This window comes from Rattus norvegicus, chromosome 19 (assembly GCF_021556685.1).
Source record: "Rattus norvegicus strain SHRSP/BbbUtx chromosome 19, alternate assembly SHRSP_T2T, whole genome shotgun sequence".
Lineage (NCBI taxonomy): Eukaryota > Metazoa > Chordata > Mammalia > Rodentia > Muridae > Rattus > Rattus norvegicus.
In genome coordinates, this window is record NC_141552.1 from 103,445 (window position 1) to 123,112 (window position 19,668).

Consider the following 19,668-nt stretch of genomic DNA (forward strand, 5'->3'; position numbering starts at 1 on the left):
AGATAAAAATGATACAGTCATTAAGGACAGCTTGCCACTTCCACTAAAAGTTAAACACACATGTGTTAATATGATTAAACAATTTTGGGCTAAAGGATCTTTAGCCCAACGCAAAGAAAAAAATGTTGATCTCAAAAACTTATGTTTATGAAGTGCACAAGAGCTTGATTGAGAGTAGTGGGAATCGGGTTGTTCAGGTGTGCATTAAGTGGGGAGTGGGTAAAATGTGTTGTGTGCATATGTGGAATGGCATAGTTTATCAAAGGACAAAACGCTTGAATAGTTTGTACCTTGTAATGGGATTAGTCACAAATAATTCCTTTTCCATGATAGGACAGCCAGAGCCCTGGTGTTTTTAGATTTTATGTAGTTTCCGAAGTCTTCCATCAGAAAGTAGTCATGTGGTTGCCAGGAAGCAGAGACCAGGTGACGATCAACGTAAAGGATCATGAGTGGATTTTTTTCCTTACACTCGAAGTGTGTGTTATTGCTTATCTCTTACTCTTATGAAAATTTACCAAGTTATCGCTGGTAATTGGTGAATTTGATTGCATAGGAATCATCTGACAATGAATCTTTCCAGTGGTAAGAGGGCTACTTAGCATCTAAAAACCCCTTTGTGGAATGTCCTGTACATCAGCAGAAATGAGTACCCCACAGAGGTGTGTTTGCAGCAGGAGCTCAGTAATGTTCCTAGGCTCCCGTTGAAGTATCAGGCACTTGTGTTCAAAGGATGGCTCTCCTCCCTGCCCATCTCCTATGATTGTTACTATGATCGTTCACTTAGAATGGATACAGGAGGAGGGAGCACATAATGGGATGGAAGCAGCTTGAATTCTAACCCCACAGTAGCTTTTGAGCTGTAAAACAGTGCATACTTGATCCAATCCAGCCTCAAGACTGTTTCCACCTGGAAATATACTTCTTGCTGGGCAGAGCTCAGAAGTGTGAAATCACCATCATCTTTGGAACTGTAGTTGTACGGTGGAGGGGGTCTTCAGTGCCTCTCATGAGCTTCTCTATCAGTGGGTAACCAAACTCAGGGATGATCTTCAAGACCAGAAACCATTCAAAGTAGGGGAATATAATCAAGTCCCATATCCAAAAAGGCAATTGCACCCTTACACACTTATTGATTCATCCCATGATGCTCCTATTCATCTGAAGAAAGATTTCACACTTAGTGTATCTAAATTTGGTTTCTATTTTGCTTTGAAGAGTACGAAGTCAAAAGGTCATGGATTTGAGGTAATTGGTTCAGGGCAGTGAGGCCTTTGTATTCCACACCCCATTGACCCCCTTTCTACATGAAACCATGATTCAACAAACTTTGTGAAAAGTCAAAGTCAGAAGCTTTCCTCTTCCCTCTGCCTCCCAGGCAGCCAACCAGAGCATTCAAGCCATCTGCTCACACACAGACAGGATGGACAGCAACTGTACAAGAATTAGGCAGTGAGAGACTGGCTCCTTCTTCCAGAAAGGGAGAGGAAAATTTCCAACATTGCCAACTGAGTGTGTGTACCCTGCAAATCTCATAGTGTCCACTGTATGCATGGTGGTCAGTGTGAAATTGTTCCCACTTCCCCAGACTGACCAGTGACAGCCCAAGGAGCCATCTTGCCTCCTCACATGATTCCTAAGACAATGAAGATCACAAGGTACAATTGTGCTGGGCAAAGAAAATATTCAACTCAAGTGAGGCAGAGGGGTATGGATTAGTTCCCTTGAGACCCTCAGCACCTTGTGGCATTTTATCCAAAATTGACCACATACTTGAACACAAAGCAAGTCTCAACCAAAACAAAAAATTGACTAACAGCCTAAAGCCTACCTGACTGCCATGGATTAAAACTGGGCATCAGCAACAGCAATAACAACAGAAACTCATGGAAACTGAAAAATTCTCTACTGAATGAAAAATGAATCAAGACAGAATTTAGGACGAAATTACAGTTGAAAATTGAGTAAAAATGAATATACAACATACCCAAACTTATGGGACATATTGAAGTAACTTCATAGTACTGAGAGCTTACACACACACACACACACACACACACACACACACACACACACCAAGCATGTGTATACACGTACACACACATGCATGCATGCATGCTCACACACAAATATTGGAAAGATCTCACAGAAGTAACAGCAGCATACCTGAAAGCTCTACTAGAACAAAAACAGAAATCACATCCAAAAGAAGTAGATGGCAAGAAGTAATCAGGGATAAAAATAAACAATACAGAAATAAACAAAAAGCAATACAAAGAATCAATGAAACAAAAGTTGTGAGTTTTGAGAAAAGCAGGAAGATTCCAACCCTTATCCAAAAAACTAAAAGGTGGAGAGAGAAGACTCAAATGAACAAAACTAGAAATGAAAAGAGAGGCATAGTAACAGACACTGGAAATCCAGAGAATCATAAGAATATTCTTTTTAAAACCTGCACTATGAGAGGGTCTCCCAGGCATCCCCCCTCCCTGGGGCATCAAATCTCTACAGGATTAGGTGCATCCTCTCCCACTGAGGCCAGGTTATGCAGTCCTCTGCTACATATGTGCCAGGGGCCTAGGACCAGCCTGTGTATGCTCTTTGGTTGGTGGCTTAGTCTGTGGGAGGGAGGATGGGGAAAGAACTCTTCGAGGGGGGACTGGGGGGAATCATTATATAGGATGTAAATAAATAAAAGCATTAATAAAAACTCTGCACTCTACATAATTGGAAAAACTAAAAGAAACAGATAATTTGCCTGATACATACCACTTACCAAACTTAAATCAAGAACAGGTAAGCAATGTAAATGTATATATAACCCCTAGAGAAATGGAAACAGTCATTAAAAATCTTTCAACCAAAAGAAGACCAGAGCCAGATGTACTGGGGAATTCTACCAGGCTTTTAAAGAAGAGTTAGTGCCAATACTCCTCAAATTATTTCACAAAATAGAAACACTGTCCAATTCATTTTACAAACCCATGGTTACACTAATACTCAAATCACATAAAGACCCAAAAAGGGAAGAGAGTAACAGATCAATTTTTCTTATAAACACAGATGCAAAACAATCCTCAATAGATTACTTGAAAACCAAATCCAAGAATACATAAAAAATATCATCCACTATAATCAAGAAGGCCTCATGTCAGAGATGTAAGGATGGTATAAACAACCTAAAAAACCACACATGATCATCTCCTTAAAAGCAGAAAAGAACTTTGACAAAAACCCAATATCCCTTCATAATAAAAGTACTGAAGAGATTACAGATACACCCCAAAAACAAAAAGTTTTCAGCAAGGCCATAGCCCATGCCACCTTAAATGGAGAAGAATTCAAAGCAAGTCCAATAGAATCAGGAAAAAGACAAGGTCACCCACTCTCCCTATACATATTCAGTATAGTACTTAAAGTCTGAGCTAGAGCAATAAGACAATGGAAGGAGATCGAGAAGAGAATCGATTGAAGGAGATCGGATTGAAAAGGAAGAGGTCAAAGTACCTGTATTTTCAGATGATATGATAAGTGACCTGAAAATTCCACCAGGAAACTTCTACAGCTGATAAACACTTTCAGCAAAGTAGCTCATGTTGGCATATTTGCTTATTATTTTACTGGGTTCTTATCCTTTACCTCCCTTCCAACCCTTATTCCACCCTAGTTTCTTCCACACTTCCCAACCCTATGTAGGAGAGAAAGAAAAGGCAAACCAGCAATCCAGCAAACCATCAAATCAACAATCCAGCAATCCAGCAATCCAGCAATCCAGCAATAGCAAATGAAACAGTAGTGGAGGCAAGAGCAGAGGGAGAAGCAGCTGCCAAGTGTGATCCCCGCTTTCTCAGGCCTCTGGCACTTAGACCCTCTTCTGAGTTCCCAGAATTAAACTATCTGCAGCTGGCAAAGATCATGCCCCTTCTAGAGTTTGAGGTAATCATAGTTAATGGCTGTGGACAAACTGAAGCAGTCCCATATCCCATACCTGGGATTTAAAAAAAACACACATTAACATAACATAACTGGCTTTTAAAAGAAACCAAAATTTTCACTACAAGCTGGATACAAAATTAACTCACAAAAATCAGTCCCCCTCTTATGTACAAAAGACAAATGGACTGAGAAAGAAATCAGGGAAATACATTTCACAATAGCCTCAAATCATATAAAATATCTTCAGGTAACTCCTACCCAACAAATGACAGATTTATGTGACAAAACTTCAGGTGATTGAAGAAAGAGAGTGAAGAACATATCAGAAAATGGAAAAATGTATCAAGATCATGATTCAGTAGGATTAACATAGTAAAAAGGACCATCCTACGAAAAGGAATCTACAGATTCAATGCAACCCTCACCAAAATTCCAGCACAATTCTTCACAGAACAGGAAAGGATAATTTACAGCTTCAAACTGAACACAAAAACCTGACTCCTAAATCACTCCTGAGTAATAAAAGAATTGCTGGAGGCATCACCACACACTGTTCAACTCAAGACCAAGAATTAAACTGAAGACCAAGACAAATGCATACACATACGGACACCTTATTTTTGACTGAGAGGTCAGAAGTACACACTGGAAATAAGATAGCACCTTCAATAAATGGTGCTGTGTGACCACATGTAGAAAAATTTAAACAGATACAGGTTTATTACCCGGAATAAAAATCAACTCCTAATGGCTCAAAGACCTCAATATAAAAGCAGATACACTGAACCTGATAGAAGAGAAAGTGGGGAATAGCCTTGAACTCATTGGTACAGGAAACGACTTTTGAACAGATCATTAGCACTAAAATTAACAATTAACAAATAGGAATTCATGAAACTAAAAGACTTTAGTAAGGCAAAAGGCACCATCAATTGGACAAAATAGGAGCCTTCAGAATGGAATAAATTTTCTTTTTAACCAACCTTACATTTGACAGAGAGCTAATATTCAAAATATATAAAGAATTCAAGAAATTAGATATCAAGAAAACAAATAATCCAATTAAAGTGGGATATGGACCTAAGCAAAGACTTCTCAATAGAAGAAATTTAAGTGGCTGAGAAACACTTTTAAAAATCTTCGGTATCCTTAGCCATCATGGAAATGCAAATCAAGACTACGGTGAGATTTCATCTTACATCTGTGAAAACGGCTAAGCTTAACAAGGCAAGTGACAGCTCATGCCGGTGAGGATATGGAGTAAGAGGAACACACATTCATTGCTGGTGGAAATGCAAGCTTGTACAGCCACTATGGAAATCAGTATGGCAGATCCTCAGGAAGATGGGAACAGATCTACTTTATGATCCAGCTATGCATTTCCTACCAGAGAGACACTTGCTCAATCATTTTCAGAATATTCAGAAATTGGAAGCAACCCAGATGTCCCTCAACAAATGAATACTAAAGATGTGGCATGTTTACACAATGAAGTATTATTCAGCTGTTAAAATATATGACATCATGAAAATTGCAGGCAAATAAATAGAAGTAAGAAAAACATCTCCAATGAGGTGTCTCCAATCCAGATTGGTAAATATAGTATGTATTTGCTTGTACATGTACATGAGCTGTTAAGTCAATGATAACCAAGCTGCAGTTCATAGAACCAGAAAGGGTAGGTATAGAGTAAGGAACTAGAGGGAATGAATTGATCTCATTAGGAAAGAGAAATATAATAGATAATTATGGATGAATGAGGGACTGAGATAGGGGGTTCAAGTAGTGAGGGGGGTTGAGGGAGGGATATTTTCAATTGTTCACAACCTTGATGGTTGATATGGGAACCTCTATGTGCTATGTTCTGAGCATTTATGCTTCACATGCCCATGGTGAAAGCTGGTTCTAATGGGATGTTAGTAAGAATTGTGTTGTAATGGCTTACATATGCTCATCCCAGGGAGTGGCACTATTAGAAGGTGTGGCCCTGTGGCAGTAGATGTGGGTGTTAATGGCCTCATCCTAGCTGCCTGGCAGCCAGAATTCTGCTAACAACCTTCACATGAAGATGCAGAGCTCTCACCTCCTCCTGCACTGTGTCTGTCTGGATGCTGCCATGCTCCCGCCTTGATGGTACTGGACTGAACCTCTGAACCTGTAAGCCAGCCTCAATTAAAAGTTGTCCTTATAAGAGTTGCCTTGGTCATGGTGTCTGTTCACAACAGTAAAACCCTAACTAAGACATGGGTCTTTAGGAGTTGTCACAGGAGATCTAAAAAAGCCAGTATAGAGAATTGGATAAAGAGTCTTGCACACTCTAGATAAGCACTCTACCACTGAGCTATACTCCCATAACCTTGGGGTTTTATTTATTCTTTGGTAGTTTCATACATGAACACGAAGTGTCCAGATCTTCAACACCATTATTTATCCCATCTGCCCAGTTGAAGACACAGGTTCACTCTTTGGCAAAGAGAGCCAGCCCTCATCACATAGTACATATGCTGGTATCTCAACCTTGAGCTTTGTGGTCTCCACAACTATGAACACATTTCTATTGTTTATAAGCCATATGTGTTATGATACATACATATTCACACATGTACATAGCATATATTATTGAAATGCAATGCATGCATGTAGAATGGATAGCCCTTTAGCTTCTGAGCTCAACCTTCCTGGGTCAGTCTTTCAAGGAGCTGAAGCACAGACATCCATCCCAGGACTGAACTAGCTGGCAGCTTATGTCCATTTCTTATGGCAACTTGAAGTGATGGAGGCAGCTAGGACGGGTCTTATCAGATGTGTTAGAAGTCATTTGTATTTGTGAGAAAGCTTGGTAGTTGACAAAAAATGGACATGGAAATTTGACACTCGACCAGCTCTGATGTAGACAATTACCCCAAAACTTTTCAAGAGGGCACAGAGAATTGGATTTCGAGTTTTACACATGTGAGATAGGTCCTCTACCATTGAGCTATATTCCTAGAAGCTTGATATTTTTTCTCTTCATAACTTCATAAACAAAAACAATGTGTCACATGTATGCCTACATATCTCCCATCACTTCCAAGACCACGCACCCACCACCACTTTTTAAAAATTATTTCTAGCTGCTACTGTTATTCTATTCCTCTTCTTCTTCCTCTTCCTCCTCCTCCTCCTCCACTTTGTTAATAACCCACTGAGACAAATTAGAATTTTATGATGTTTTTGTACTCCCCACCCCCAAAACAGGTTTTCTCTGTGTAGCCCTGGCTGTCTTGGAACTCCCTCTGTAGACCAGGCTGGCTGGAACTCAGAGATCCACCTGCTTCTGACTTCAGAGTGCTAGATTAAAGATGTCCACCACCACCCATAACAGCCATTTTTTGTACCTTTTCTGTGGAGATGGAACACAACTAAAATTTCCAGTTTTTCCAGGAGCTTGCTGTATAGCTCAGGCAAGTCTTGTGATCTCTGACTTCAGCTTTCTGAGTAGCTAGGATTTCAAGCTTATGCCATCTGATCTGGTTTCCTTTTGCTTTTTGTGGTACCCAGGGTTTTGTTCATGCAGAGCAAGCTGTCTACTCCTGCTATATCCCTAGCCTTACAACTTCTTTAAATGTTTAACACACGTGTCTCATGACATAGCAATTCTGCTCTACATTGTAAAACCAGCAATAGAACAATGAGAGCACATAAAATCATGTGTGATGATTTCCATATGGTTTATTACAATCCAAACCTAGGATGGGTGTCCCTATAATCCTATAATTTAACCTGTAATCCAACCACTGAGGGGCCAAGACAGTGAGGTCAAGTGTTCAAGACTCTCCTGGTCTATACAGAAACAGTGTCTACAGAAAGAAGAACTAATGAACAAGGACAATGGTTGTGCATAGACAAGTAAGTGGATAAAATGTGTTGTGTGCACACTTGGATGACACTCCACCATAAAGGGAAACAAAAACATTATGTGAAGTGGCCTAACAAGTCACAAAACATTCTATTTATATTGGATTAGAAGCAAGTCCCAGGACAGTAATGTAAAGCAATGCCATGTTTACTTTGAAACAGAATTAATGGCAGTGAATGGCAGCCAAAGGGCTCAAGGGATGCCCTCTGGGAAGTATGGGACTGGTGAATGTTCTAAATCTGATTTGGTGGGAGGTATATGCCTTAGAATTTTCTCAGATTCGTTAAACCAGACACCTAAAAGAGATTAATTCAATTTCATTTGAATGACCCACAGTAGTCTGAGGTTCTTGAGTGGAACCATGGTCCAACATGCACAAGTCCTAAGACCAATCTCCAACACCATAAAATTAATCCACACTCAAGCTATTTAAAATTATTAAAAGTCTCAAACATATTTCACACCCACTTAGTGTGCGTCTACAGAGCTGATAAGCAGAGGCATGCTGGCAGTAGGAACTTCAATCAATGCTGTTCTTATAGAATGGACACATCATACATGGTCAGTCTCACTGAAAGGAAGGTCTTCCCTGCCCCCATTTCAAGTCAGCAAGGACTTAATATTATCCTTGTAATGGTCTTGTTTACACTTCCTACCAGGAGAGGGCACAAGCAGTAATCCTTGAAACTGATTTCCCAGAGAACTGTTTCTCATTACACAGCAAATCTGTGGGCATCTTGACCCTGAATTTCCCAATCTATAAGACTGCAAATTTGTTACTGTTGTTGTAAGGTACTGGTTATGATTTTTGTTTTGCTTCAGAGTGGTGGGTCTTGTTATCATGCCCCAAGCTTCTGTAATACTTTTGTCTCAGCCTTCAAACATTTGAGAACACTGATGCTGTGAGTGCAGTTTGTAGTTTATAATCTTTTGGGAACAGCATTTTGAAGGCAATAGGGCTTAGAGAAATCAGGTTTCCTGTGGTCAGTTACAAATATGAGAAAACATAAACTTGCAAGAGAGGATACAGGATTTTGATGCAGTCAATCTCCTTCAATCAACAGTCCCTGAAGCATCTGCTTCTTTTGAAGAGGCTCTTGCACTTGGAAGTAGGAGAGTGAGAATGGGAAGAAGGTCATGGAAAGAAGGAAGGAAGGATGAAAGGAAAAAAGAAGGAATGAAGGAAGGAAAGAAGGAAGAAGGAGCCTAGTTTCAGTGAAGGGTTAAAGATGATCTGGGTACTTAGGATTCATATAACCACACTATTATGGGAACTTTTATTGAGTCCAATTAAAGTTTGCTCGGAAGAATAAAGAGTAACACATGGAGGGCTTCTCATTCATGTTGGAAAGGGAAAATATTGGGATTGGAAAGGATTCTGAGTGTTGGAACAAAAAATTAGACTTTGAAACTCAGAATGATCCCACCTGCCCTCACTCCCACACTCTGTTCATTTCACCAGACACTACAGCTCTGCATGGTTTTTCTGAGCTCCATTTAGCTCCTCAATCTTCTGGGGCAGAGTCTTGGTCCAGAACTGCAGCCTTCTGGCCTTCAGGGCTCGGTCCACAGCAGGATGGGTGTCCAACTGCAGGTACTGCTCATCGTGGTCCAATGCAGGCCAGTAGGGTAGACCCTCGCTGTTGGGGTTCCTGTGGATATGCCACCCAGAAAAGAACACTCATCCAAAGCCTGATCCTATGTTTTGGGTCAGGATAATGGAAAATTTAGAACACCAACTAAGGGGTCTGATGGGATGGGTGTCCCAATATGTGCATACAAGTGTCACTCACGAGTTTCTGCTTCATTTAGGGGAGACTACCTGACCTGTTTTATGTCTCCCCCTAAAAGGTAAGATCTAAAGAACAGTACCATAGCACTGTAGCCCACAAGCTAGGCCACCGTGAGATAACTAGTATGCGACACTTATAACATATCAAAATATATGTATAAATGAGTTACTATGTAGAAAAGACTCTATCATGTGGTGGAAGGTTCATGCATGCTAGAAGGTGACCATCCAAAAAGAAGCCCTAGATAGGGACCCACTTGTAAGGTTGAGAGGTGTGTTCTTACCCCTGTCTTGCAAAGTTGGCCCAGTACTTCATCATCCTCCTGCTCAGCAGCCTCTCCTCCTCAGTGAAGTCAACTGAAGTCATGAGAAATGCAAAGTGTATGCCACCTCATGCAACTGTCAACTTCACGCGCATCATTTCAGCTGCTGTCTGACCCCAAACTATTGGCTTTGTTGCCTCCCTTCTTCATTATCCAGAATCCAAGATCAATGCAAATTTCTAACTCCTCCATCACAGGCTAGACTGGGAAGGGTGCAGATTCTAGTCTGGGCGCGGTTTTGAGGCCATTAGATGGTACACATTTAATTCTTTTCCCTCTTCCATAACTTAGGTTTTCTAAAATGGACTGGAAAATCAGGAGCCCCTGCAGGAAGGTCATCTGGGACCTCATTCAGTTCTAGAAAAGAAATGAAGACTCACGTTTCATGCCCGAAAAGAAGGACCCAAAGACAAAAGGAACCTCATCAGCATGGTCAGCCTTCACGTGGGGTGGCCTGACATTCTTGAAATAGCTGGGTGCATGTTGGAACTCATAGAAGTAGACAGGGGCATGGGAACCTGGAGACGGGACAAAGAGTGACTTAGTTATCTCTTACGTGAAGTGTTTCTGACAAATATTTGGTAACAAGATACCTTGATAAAAAGTCACCTAGAAGGTAAATGGGAGAATGAACCCCAGGCTGGAGCACTAGCCAATGAAAAGTCCTTGACTCATCAGTGCTCATGGCCTTCCCAGCTGAATGGTTTTGTTAGGTCGATAGAGTGTGAGCAACACATTTTCTTCTCTGTAGAAAGATTTAACTCTCTTAAATTAGACATGAGGAGACCTGGGTACCACACTGCTCCACAGCGTTCATCCACGACCCTCATTTCTGAACTACTGCAATCAGCCTTGACACAGATGTACTCACGCTGAAAGTGTGCTACTTGGAGTGCAGGGATCACAAACAGGAAGTCTCCCATCATCTCTGTGTACTGTATTTGTAGGGTCTGGGAATCATCAGTGTTCCCCATGTACTCTTCCATGAGCAGGTCACCACACTCAGGAGGAAGCATCTACACCAAAGAGATCCAGAACAATATGGTTAAGCATAGTATAGGTTCAGTTGCTATTTGGGAGAATGGGGCTGGGATGACATAGGGTCTGAGGACCTCACACAGAATCACCATATGCACTGATTTTATTACTAGAGATGCTGTCTGAAAAGGATATATGAGAGACCCCTCTATGTGGCAAGGACCTGAGGTATCTCACCATTTGTGCTGCTGTATCCTTTAGAACAGCCTGCAGGTTCTCTCTGGATAGCTCCTTTATTATTTGAGCAGTGCCCATGACCTGGGAGGCAGAAGGCAGTCTTAAGTGTGGCATCTGATGGACTTGGATTAAAGATTTATTGAGTTTCTATCGATTAGCATTCATATACTCTCCAGGCTCCCAGAGGATTGGAACTGTGCCTCACCATAGGAATGGTGCAACAGTACTCATCTGTGTTAACACCAATGATGCTGGGGACAGGGTGAAAATCCTCAGATGCCAACAGCTCTTTGGGATGCCTGGGTAGGAACTCTCCATCCACCACAGCGGGGATCATCTTGAAGACCTGAGTGGCATTAAAGGTCAATGCTGAAAGTTAATGAAATAAATACCCTGATGTCCACTGAATCACCTCCACCTTTTTCTCATTTCTCACTGGTTTCAGTGTGATCTGCTCACCCTGGAAGAGAATCTACACTTAGATAAGTCTATCTTGATATTCATTTTGCACACAGAACTGAAAGAACACAAAGGCATAAAGATAAGGTATTTGATTCAGAATCCCACATCATGTAGACCACGTCCTTCCAGATAATTATTCCAACCTTGTTAATGACCAGAATCTCTGCTCCACTCTTCGCTCTCAGGCAGCGCACCAGGGCCTCTGAGTCCATAGCCTCACATCCAGAGAGCTTGGCCACTGTCTGCAAAGGAAATGAGGCAAGAAGAACTGTTCTCAATCCAATTTGATGCTGTTGTGTCTACTGCCAACACTATAGTGTGTTTTGTGTGGGTTGGAATAAATAAATGTTCCCATTGTCCTATTGCTCAAAGTGACAGCCAGCAAGCAGGACTCTACTTGCACATGTTTAGGGTAGCTTTGTTTTCTTTACCTATCTTTCTGTGTTTCATGTATTGGGGAAACTATAATTTTCTAAAGGTCCCTACATGAAGGTTAGAGGGCAAAGTCTCAGTCTTCACTGCCTCTTTATTTGACAGGGTGACTTCTTGTTTTATTGATGCCTATCCCAATGAGCCAGTCTGTGAACATCCAAGGATTCTCTGCCTCTCACCTAACCAGAATAACATGAGAATTTCGGATACGTGTTACTGTCTCAAGCCCTTTGTGTGTTCTTGGGATTTGAACCTAATCACCTCACGCTTGCACTCCAAGCAGTTTTAAAAATCAGTGAACCAGCTTCCAAACACATGCGGACTTATTTTTGCCAATGGTGGAAACTGCAAGGACTATAGTTCATGGACAGATAGCATACTCATCCAGTATGAAGTAGATGCAAGCAGATGGTAACCCCCGAGTTTCTTAGAAATTATTGGAAAGACTCTATTTCCCCACTGAACAGAACAGTGGAGTACCAGAGTATAAAGACGGAGGCAGCAGGGCTGAGGACACTTACAGTGGAGACCGTTTCAGAGGTTTCAGAGATAAGGTCAGGCAGCAGGGCCACTCCACTCTCCATGATGGCACCATGGAAGAGCCCTTGAGACATGGGGGATATAACATGTGAAGACACACTTGTGCCACCTGCAGACTCGCCAAAGATAGTGACACGGTTAGGGTTGCCTCCAAAATGGGCGATATTCTGCTGGACCCAACGTAGGGCAGCCACTTGGTCCAGGTATCCCCAGTTGCCTCTGGCGTGCTCATCTCCAGTGCTGAGAAGTGGAAGATACATGGATCAAAAGGCTGTCTAGGGTCTGATTAGCTACCATTGCCCAGTAATGGCCTTACCTGAAAAAGCCCAGGACACCCAGACGATACTGAATAGTGACAACCACCAAGTCCTCATTGACTGTCAATAGAGATCCATCATACATGGAAGCCATTCCTACAACCAGCGCACCTCCGTGGATCCACACCATCACCTGGAGAAGTCAAGGGAGATGCCAGGAAAGTCCTAACCTGTCCAAGCTCTCTGATCTGCTTACTAGAATATCCACTTCTGTGTCTCTGTGTAGCTACCAAAATATATAAAAATCCCTAGGATTTCAGGGCCTTGGCCACAGCCAGGGACCTCTAGTATTCCCATTAGTGTACTTCTGGTCCCCATCCCACCATGTGTCTCAGTTTGAATTCATGGCTCTCTACATAGAGGAACATCATCATTACTCAGACTCTTCACAGTGGAACAAAGAGGAGTGTGTCTATGGATATCTCTCTAAATTAAAAATTGAAAGGATCACCAATTCTCATAGTCACAACAGAAACATAAATGTATAAATTTGTGTGGCCTCAGAGTTGAGGTCTTGAACCCCTAAGTGCTTCTGCAGAGCACAGGTTGTAGAATGATTTCTGGTTTTATTGAAGAGCCTTTGATGGCTCTGTGTTCCATACTCAGTTTTCAGCTGCATTGTGTGGCTGAGATGGCCTTCTGTGACCCAAGTAAGCTAAGACTTTCATCAGGGTCCACCCTGCAATGGAACTCAGGTTTCCTTTGTCCCTTCTAACCATCTTGACAAAATGCCCTCTCCCATAGCTGACCATGGCCTGACACTCACAGGCAGGTTAGAGCCCTCACGGGCATGGGCTGGTGCATAGACATTGAGATACAGGCAGTCCTCAGACATAGAAATGGAAGACAGTATCATTTTCATATCCAGCAGGCCTACTTCATCCAGAATATCAAGATTTTGCAGACACCTTTGAAAATAGCAAACAGATATTCCAAGACATGGATGGTGAGTAATGTGAGTCTGGAGATTTGATCTCAGCCATGTTCAGCTGAAGATCCTCATGGTGTTTGTGAACACAAAGTCTCTAAAGTCCAAGTAAGGTAAAGGCCACAAGCTCTATGACAGCTGGGGTGGAGCCAGATATCTGGGGAGGCTGCCAGTTAGGTAGGGCCTGGATTTTAGTCTTTGTAAGTCTGGGATAGAGAGACTAGTAGTTGTTGGAAATGATTGGCTGTCTGCAGTGACATTCATTGAATTGTATGAGAAAAGCAAGTCAAGCATTAGCAGTCATGCAAGTATTTTCTTGTCTCTGTTCCTGGATGTCATGGCTTGTATATGCTTGGCCCAGGGAGTGGCACTATTAGAAATTGTGGCCCTGTTGGAGCAGGTGTGTCACTGTGGGTGTGGGCTTTAAGACCCTCACCCTAGCTGCCTGGAAGTCAGTATTCTGCTAGCAACCTTCAGATGAAGATGTAGAGCTCTCAGCTCCTCCTGCACTGTGTCTGCCTAGATGCTGCCATGTTCCCACCTTAATGATACTGGACTGAACCTCTGAACCTGTAAGTCAGCTCCATAGTGGTTAAGAGCACTGACTGCTCTTCCAGAGGTCCTGAGTTCAAATCCCAGCAACCACACGGTGGCTCACAACCATCTATAATGAGATCTGATGCCCTCCTCTGGTCTTTCTGAAGACAGCTGCAGTGTGCTTTGCAATAAATAGATAAATCTTTAAAAAAATAAAAGTAAATGAATGTTGTCCTTTATAAGTCTTGCCATGTTCATGGCGTCTGTTCACAGCAGTAAAACTCTAACCAAGACACTGGGTATGGCTGTGATGTGATCAGCTCCTATAGTTTTGTTTCACTGTCTTTCCTCCCCACCCCCATGATGGATTGTAATCTGGAGCCTCTAATAGTTGCTTTCTCCTTTAACTTGTTTTTGTTGGTACTTTATTACAGCAACAGAAAACAAACTAAGATCCCCATATTGGAGTGTTGGACTTCCGGAGCTTCTAAAGGATTCAATAGACAATGCTGCTGCCCTAAAGGGTGGTGAGTAGTCCCTTGTCATGTGTGCAGACTCTCAGGGAACTTCACTTGTCTGAAGTGTCTCCAGAGGATAATTACATCTATTTGTTCCCTAGTCAATGGCACACGGCCTTATAGGATTTCACAATGGCTGTGAGGATGGGGTTAGCATTATCTATCACTACTGTCCTCCTCAAGTACCTGAAGTATATTCTCCTGGATTTAGCGTGCTTGCTGCCTAATAGGTGACATTTACTCATGCCTAGGGATGCCCCCATTGTGGTAGAGGACACTTTGCTTAACTGGAATGTGTGAACAATTTTATCTTTGTTTCTCTCCATAATACCTCCATGTTATTCCCTATGAGTATGAAACTCTGATCCAGGAGCATGGTACAGTTGTTCTAATCAATCTTAGCACAGCATCAGAAAAATGCACGAGGCACTCATCTACAAAGAGGGAAAACTTCTGTGTAGCTGAGATGGAGGAGACACTTTGGCATGACCCAAAACTCAGAGCACAGTCTCCCCCAGAGCCTGAAACCCTCTGGGTCCAGAACTTACATGGCCGGCTGTGAGGTCGCATCTCTCACACCACTCCATGGCTCAGGTGGCTCAGGAGGTGCAAAGCGCAGCGGTCCTACAGGAGGCTTGGCAAAGGGAATTCCCAGGAAGGTGTGGACACCAGCTTTAGTGTCCTTCACGTGGTCGAGCTTGCCTTGGACCTGGCCAGTGTGTGTGGTCCTGATGGGGCTGGACTCCGGTGAGTCCTGACCTGGTGGAAAGATACTTCAGGGTTAGTTTTCTGTAATCAGTTGCCAGCAGACTGTGAGATTCCCGTCTCATTGTCACCAGGGCACAGAAGAAGGGAACCCATCCAACCCCAACCCGAGTTCACCTGAGGCATGTGAATGTGGGAGCTTCCCTATCCCTCAGGCTAGGAACCTTTTTTATGTCCATTTTGAAGTACGCCAGAACATTTCCCTAGCCAAAGAAGTCATCGCATATTCAGAGCCATTTGGTCACATGAAATTATGATAATTGGTATACACATACACCAAGTAGGGAAGAGTGCCTTCTTATTTTCCCCAGAATTGTCTCCTGCTGTCTCCAAAGCTCCTTACACTGAATTGTTTCCCCAGTAGGGAGTGGTCTTAGATGTCTCTGACCCTCTGAGTGCCAGTGTGTCCACAAAACATGTGTGCTTTTGTTGGGGAAGTGGTAAGCATGTTTCCCATCTTTTGTGTATTGTGCCATTCTTCAATCTGTGGGTCATGATCACTGGAAAACACATATTTTTGATGCTCTTAGGAACTAAGAAACCACTCAAGAGTAACATTACAGTAAGAAAGAAGCAGTAAAATAATTTTATAGTTGAGTGTTTCTAATGTCATCGGATATATGAGTTTTCCAATGGCCAGGACATACAGGTTGAGAATGGCTGATCTAAGTTTACCATCAGTGCCCCTCCCATTCCTTCTCTCCCACAAGCTAAACTCTGACAAGCAGGGCTTGGCAGCTCTGACTCCAGTCATTCCCCATTGCCAGTTTAGTGAGCCTCACCCTGCACATGAATAAGAAGAAGCAGCAGCCCAAAGAGCACAGCATTCAGCCAGCTATGCAGTTGGTTCCGTGGCATGATCAGCTCTCAGTTCTGAGTCTGTGCTGCTAGAATGACCAAGTTTCACAAACAGGAAGTATAAACAGCGAACCTTGCCCAGGTAGGAATTTAAACCAAAAGGATGTGGGCGGGGAACATGATGTGGTGGGTGAAAGTTCACATTGTAGGAGAAGTGATTGGTCACATGTGATAGGAGCTAATGACCAGGAGGCAGGAAAAAAAATCACCTCTGCTGCTTCTGTTCCCTCTCTGGCTTCCTGGAAACGCACAGTATGAACTCTGGTGGTTGTCTGGGACATCAGGAACCCTGTCCTTATACCTGGCCAGAAAGTTGTAACAGAACCTAGAGTGCTTCTGTGAGGAGGTCACAGTCAAGATGTCACAGGCAAATGCAGGAGCTTTGAGTGTGACCTGCATCCTCAAGACTTCTGTGCTTCGAAGACTCAGTGTACTGAGCCTGTTTCCAGGGTCCCTGGTCCCTACAATCATTTTAAGATCTGTCTGACCCTCTCCCTATTAGGCCCCATTATTTTGTTGAGAAAACTAAAATTCTTTCTGTAGAGCCCAGAGACCTGTTCTCTCCACTGTCAAGAGGGGTCTCCTCTAGTGCTCAGCTCCTCCCAAGATCAACTTCACAGCCAATCATTCATTTAACAAATAATGTTAATTGTTTGCATTTGTTGTTCTCATGGATGTATGTGTTTGAAGATGCTCCCAGGCATATATGGAGGTGAAAGGAGATTTTTTTTAAGTCTGTATTATCCTTCCACCGTGTTAATCTCCAGAAGGAACTTAGGTCATCAGAAATGGAGGACCATTCTCTTACCATACCCTGATTACTGTCACTCTTATTCACACGAGCAGTATTTAATAGGGCCTTAATATCTCCAACTATGGTCAATCTATGATAAGGCAGAGATATAAACCTAAAAATAGAAGTTTCAGAATTGCAAAGAATCTGGAGAGGATATATCAAAGACTCGGGAGCCCATTTTCAATCCAGCCTGCCTCTCTGGAGGAAGTTTCATGGGGATCAGTGTCAGATATCCTTTAGTGAGAATTGACCTTGACTCTAAATTCTGATTACCGTCTTTATTATCCAGATAATAATCCAGAACTTTATAGCATGGCACTACCGAACTTCTTCCTTATGTCTCTCTGGTTGCTTCCCAGACATAGCACACCACAGTTTTTCCTTCCTCCCTGGGAAATCCATGTGTGCTTTGCTACTCACTGCACCATCGCTCAGAGGCCCTGTGTTGATGATGGCCATGGCCCCAGTGAAAATGTAAAATGAAGAAGACACTCAGGTTCTGCTCTGTCCAAGGAGGGAGTGAGTAGGGGGAGCATGAGAGAGAGAGAGAGAGAGAGAGAGAGAGAGAGAGAGAGAGAGAGAGAGAGAGAGAGATACAGAGAACTTGCTTTTCCTCTCAGGATACACATGTTATGATCAGGGCCACTATGACATAAAGGGCAGGGAGGCAGAGCTTGAATGGGAACTGGCACTGAAATGTGGGGTATGGAGTCCACCAGGAGAATTCCATGGGCTGGTAGACTCTTCAATATGTTGAGTCTCTAGCTGCTTTTATACCAGCTATGCAAATATCCATGATTTTTTACTTAGTTAAGGACCACTACTCTACCTATACAAGCTTGTCACCCACTTTAAGTGTAGGGCCATTGGTATTACAACAGTGTCTCCCCCCCACTTGTAAATTTGGAAACTCAATCCCTGAGATATTCTGTAGTTAGACAATTGATAGAGCCTGGAATTTTTTGATGACATATATCAATACCATCCTCGGGAGCATCTAATTCCATCCACAGTTTCATTATGAGCTGTCTCTGGAACTACAGAAATATCATTTTGAGTACCTCATTTTTGTAAAAGATCCATTCCACATAATTTCATGTGTATGTCAGCCACGTAAGGTTGTAACTTCCCTATTTTTCCTTCTGGTTACACACATCAACCCATGGTATACTTTGTTTTATTTGAGATAATTTTTCATTGGATTTTTTTAAAATTTACATTTCAACTGTTATTTCCTTTCCCAGTTTCCCGGACATAAGCCCCCTATCCCATCCTCCTCCCCTTCTTCTATAAGGGTGTTCCCCTCACATCCACCCCTGTCCCACCCCACTATATCTCCTCCTATGAATATTTTTGTTTCTCCTTTTAAGGAAGAGTGAAGCATCCACACTTTGGTCATGCTTCTTGAGCTTCATGTGGTCTGTGGATTGTATCTTGGGTAATTTGAGATTTTGAGCTAATATCCACTTATCAGTGAGAGCATACCATGTGTGTTTTTCTGTGATTGTGTTACCTCACTCAGGATGATATTTTCCAGTTCCATCCATTTGCCTACGAATTTCATAAAGTCATTGTTTTTGATAGCTGAGTAATATTCCATTGTGTAGATGTACCACATTTTCTGTATCCATTCCTCTGTTGAAGGGCATCTGGGTTCTTTCCAGCTTCTGGCTATTATAAATAAGGCTGCTATGAACATAGTGGAGCATGTGTCTTTGTTGTATGTTGGAGTGTCTTTTGGGTATATGCCCAAGAGAGGTATAGCTGGGTTCTCAGGTAGTTGAATGTCCAATTTTCTGAGGATTCTGTAGACTGATTTCCAGAATGGTTGTACCAGTCTGCAATCCCGCCAACAATGGAGGAGTGTTCCTCTTTCACCACATCCTCGCCAGCATCAGTTTTCACCTGAGTTTTTGCTCTTAGCCATTCTGACTGGTGTGAGGTGGAATCTCAGGGTTGTTTTGATTTGCATTTCCCTGATGACTAAGGATACTGAACATTTCTTTAGGTGTTTCTTAACCATTCAATATTCCTCAGCTGTGAATTCTTTGTTTAGCTCTGTACCCCATTTTAATAGGGTTATTTAGCTCTCTAGAGTCTAACTTTGTGAGTTCTTTGTATATTTTGGGTATTAGCCCTCTATCAGATGTAGAATTGGTAAAGATCTGTTCCCAATCTGTTGGTTGCCGTTTTGTCCTAATGACAGTGTCCTTTGCCTTACAGAAACTTTGCAGTTTCATGAGGTCCCGTTTGTTGATTCTTGATCTTAAAGCATAAGCCATTGGTGTTCTGTTCAAGAAAATTTCCCCAGTGCCTATGTGTTTGAGACTCTTCCCCACTTTTTCTTCTAT

The 19,668-nt window shown here is 42.4% G+C and overlaps 1 protein-coding gene across 3 annotated transcripts; it reads right to left on the reverse strand.

Moving 5' to 3' along the window:
* Nucleotides 1–8,791: 8,791 nt before the first annotated feature.
* Ces2 (carboxylesterase 2) lies at nucleotides 8,792–16,592 on the reverse strand. 3 transcript variants are annotated; one of them, NM_001190369.1, is given in 12 exon segments: nucleotides 9,078–9,486; nucleotides 9,911–9,983; nucleotides 10,330–10,467; nucleotides 10,821–10,965; nucleotides 11,165–11,245; nucleotides 11,370–11,510; nucleotides 11,770–11,868; nucleotides 12,580–12,838; nucleotides 12,915–13,048; nucleotides 13,682–13,823; nucleotides 15,447–15,657; nucleotides 16,446–16,570. In NM_001190369.1, coding segments are annotated over 12 exon segments (1,686 nt in total). In that variant the 5' UTR covers nucleotides 16,522–16,570; the 3' UTR covers nucleotides 9,078–9,299.
* Nucleotides 16,593–19,668: the final 3,076 nt, after the last annotated feature.

What these genes read in the sequence shown, in the direction of transcription:
- Ces2 (XM_087593749.1), bottom strand. Translation starts at nt 15,485, where the DNA reads ATGGAGTGGTGTGAGAGATGCGACCTCACAGCCGGCCAT. An exon ending in GCGACCTCACAGCCGGCCAT is followed by an intron (nt 13,049 to 15,446) that starts GTAAGTTCTGGA and finishes TGACTTCTCCAG; the next exon opens with GTGATGGTGTGGATCCACGG. An exon ending in AGGATACAGCAGCACAAATG is followed by an intron (nt 10,966 to 11,164) that starts GTGAGATACCTC and finishes TCTTTGGTGTAG; the next exon opens with ATGCTTCCTCCTGAGTGTGG.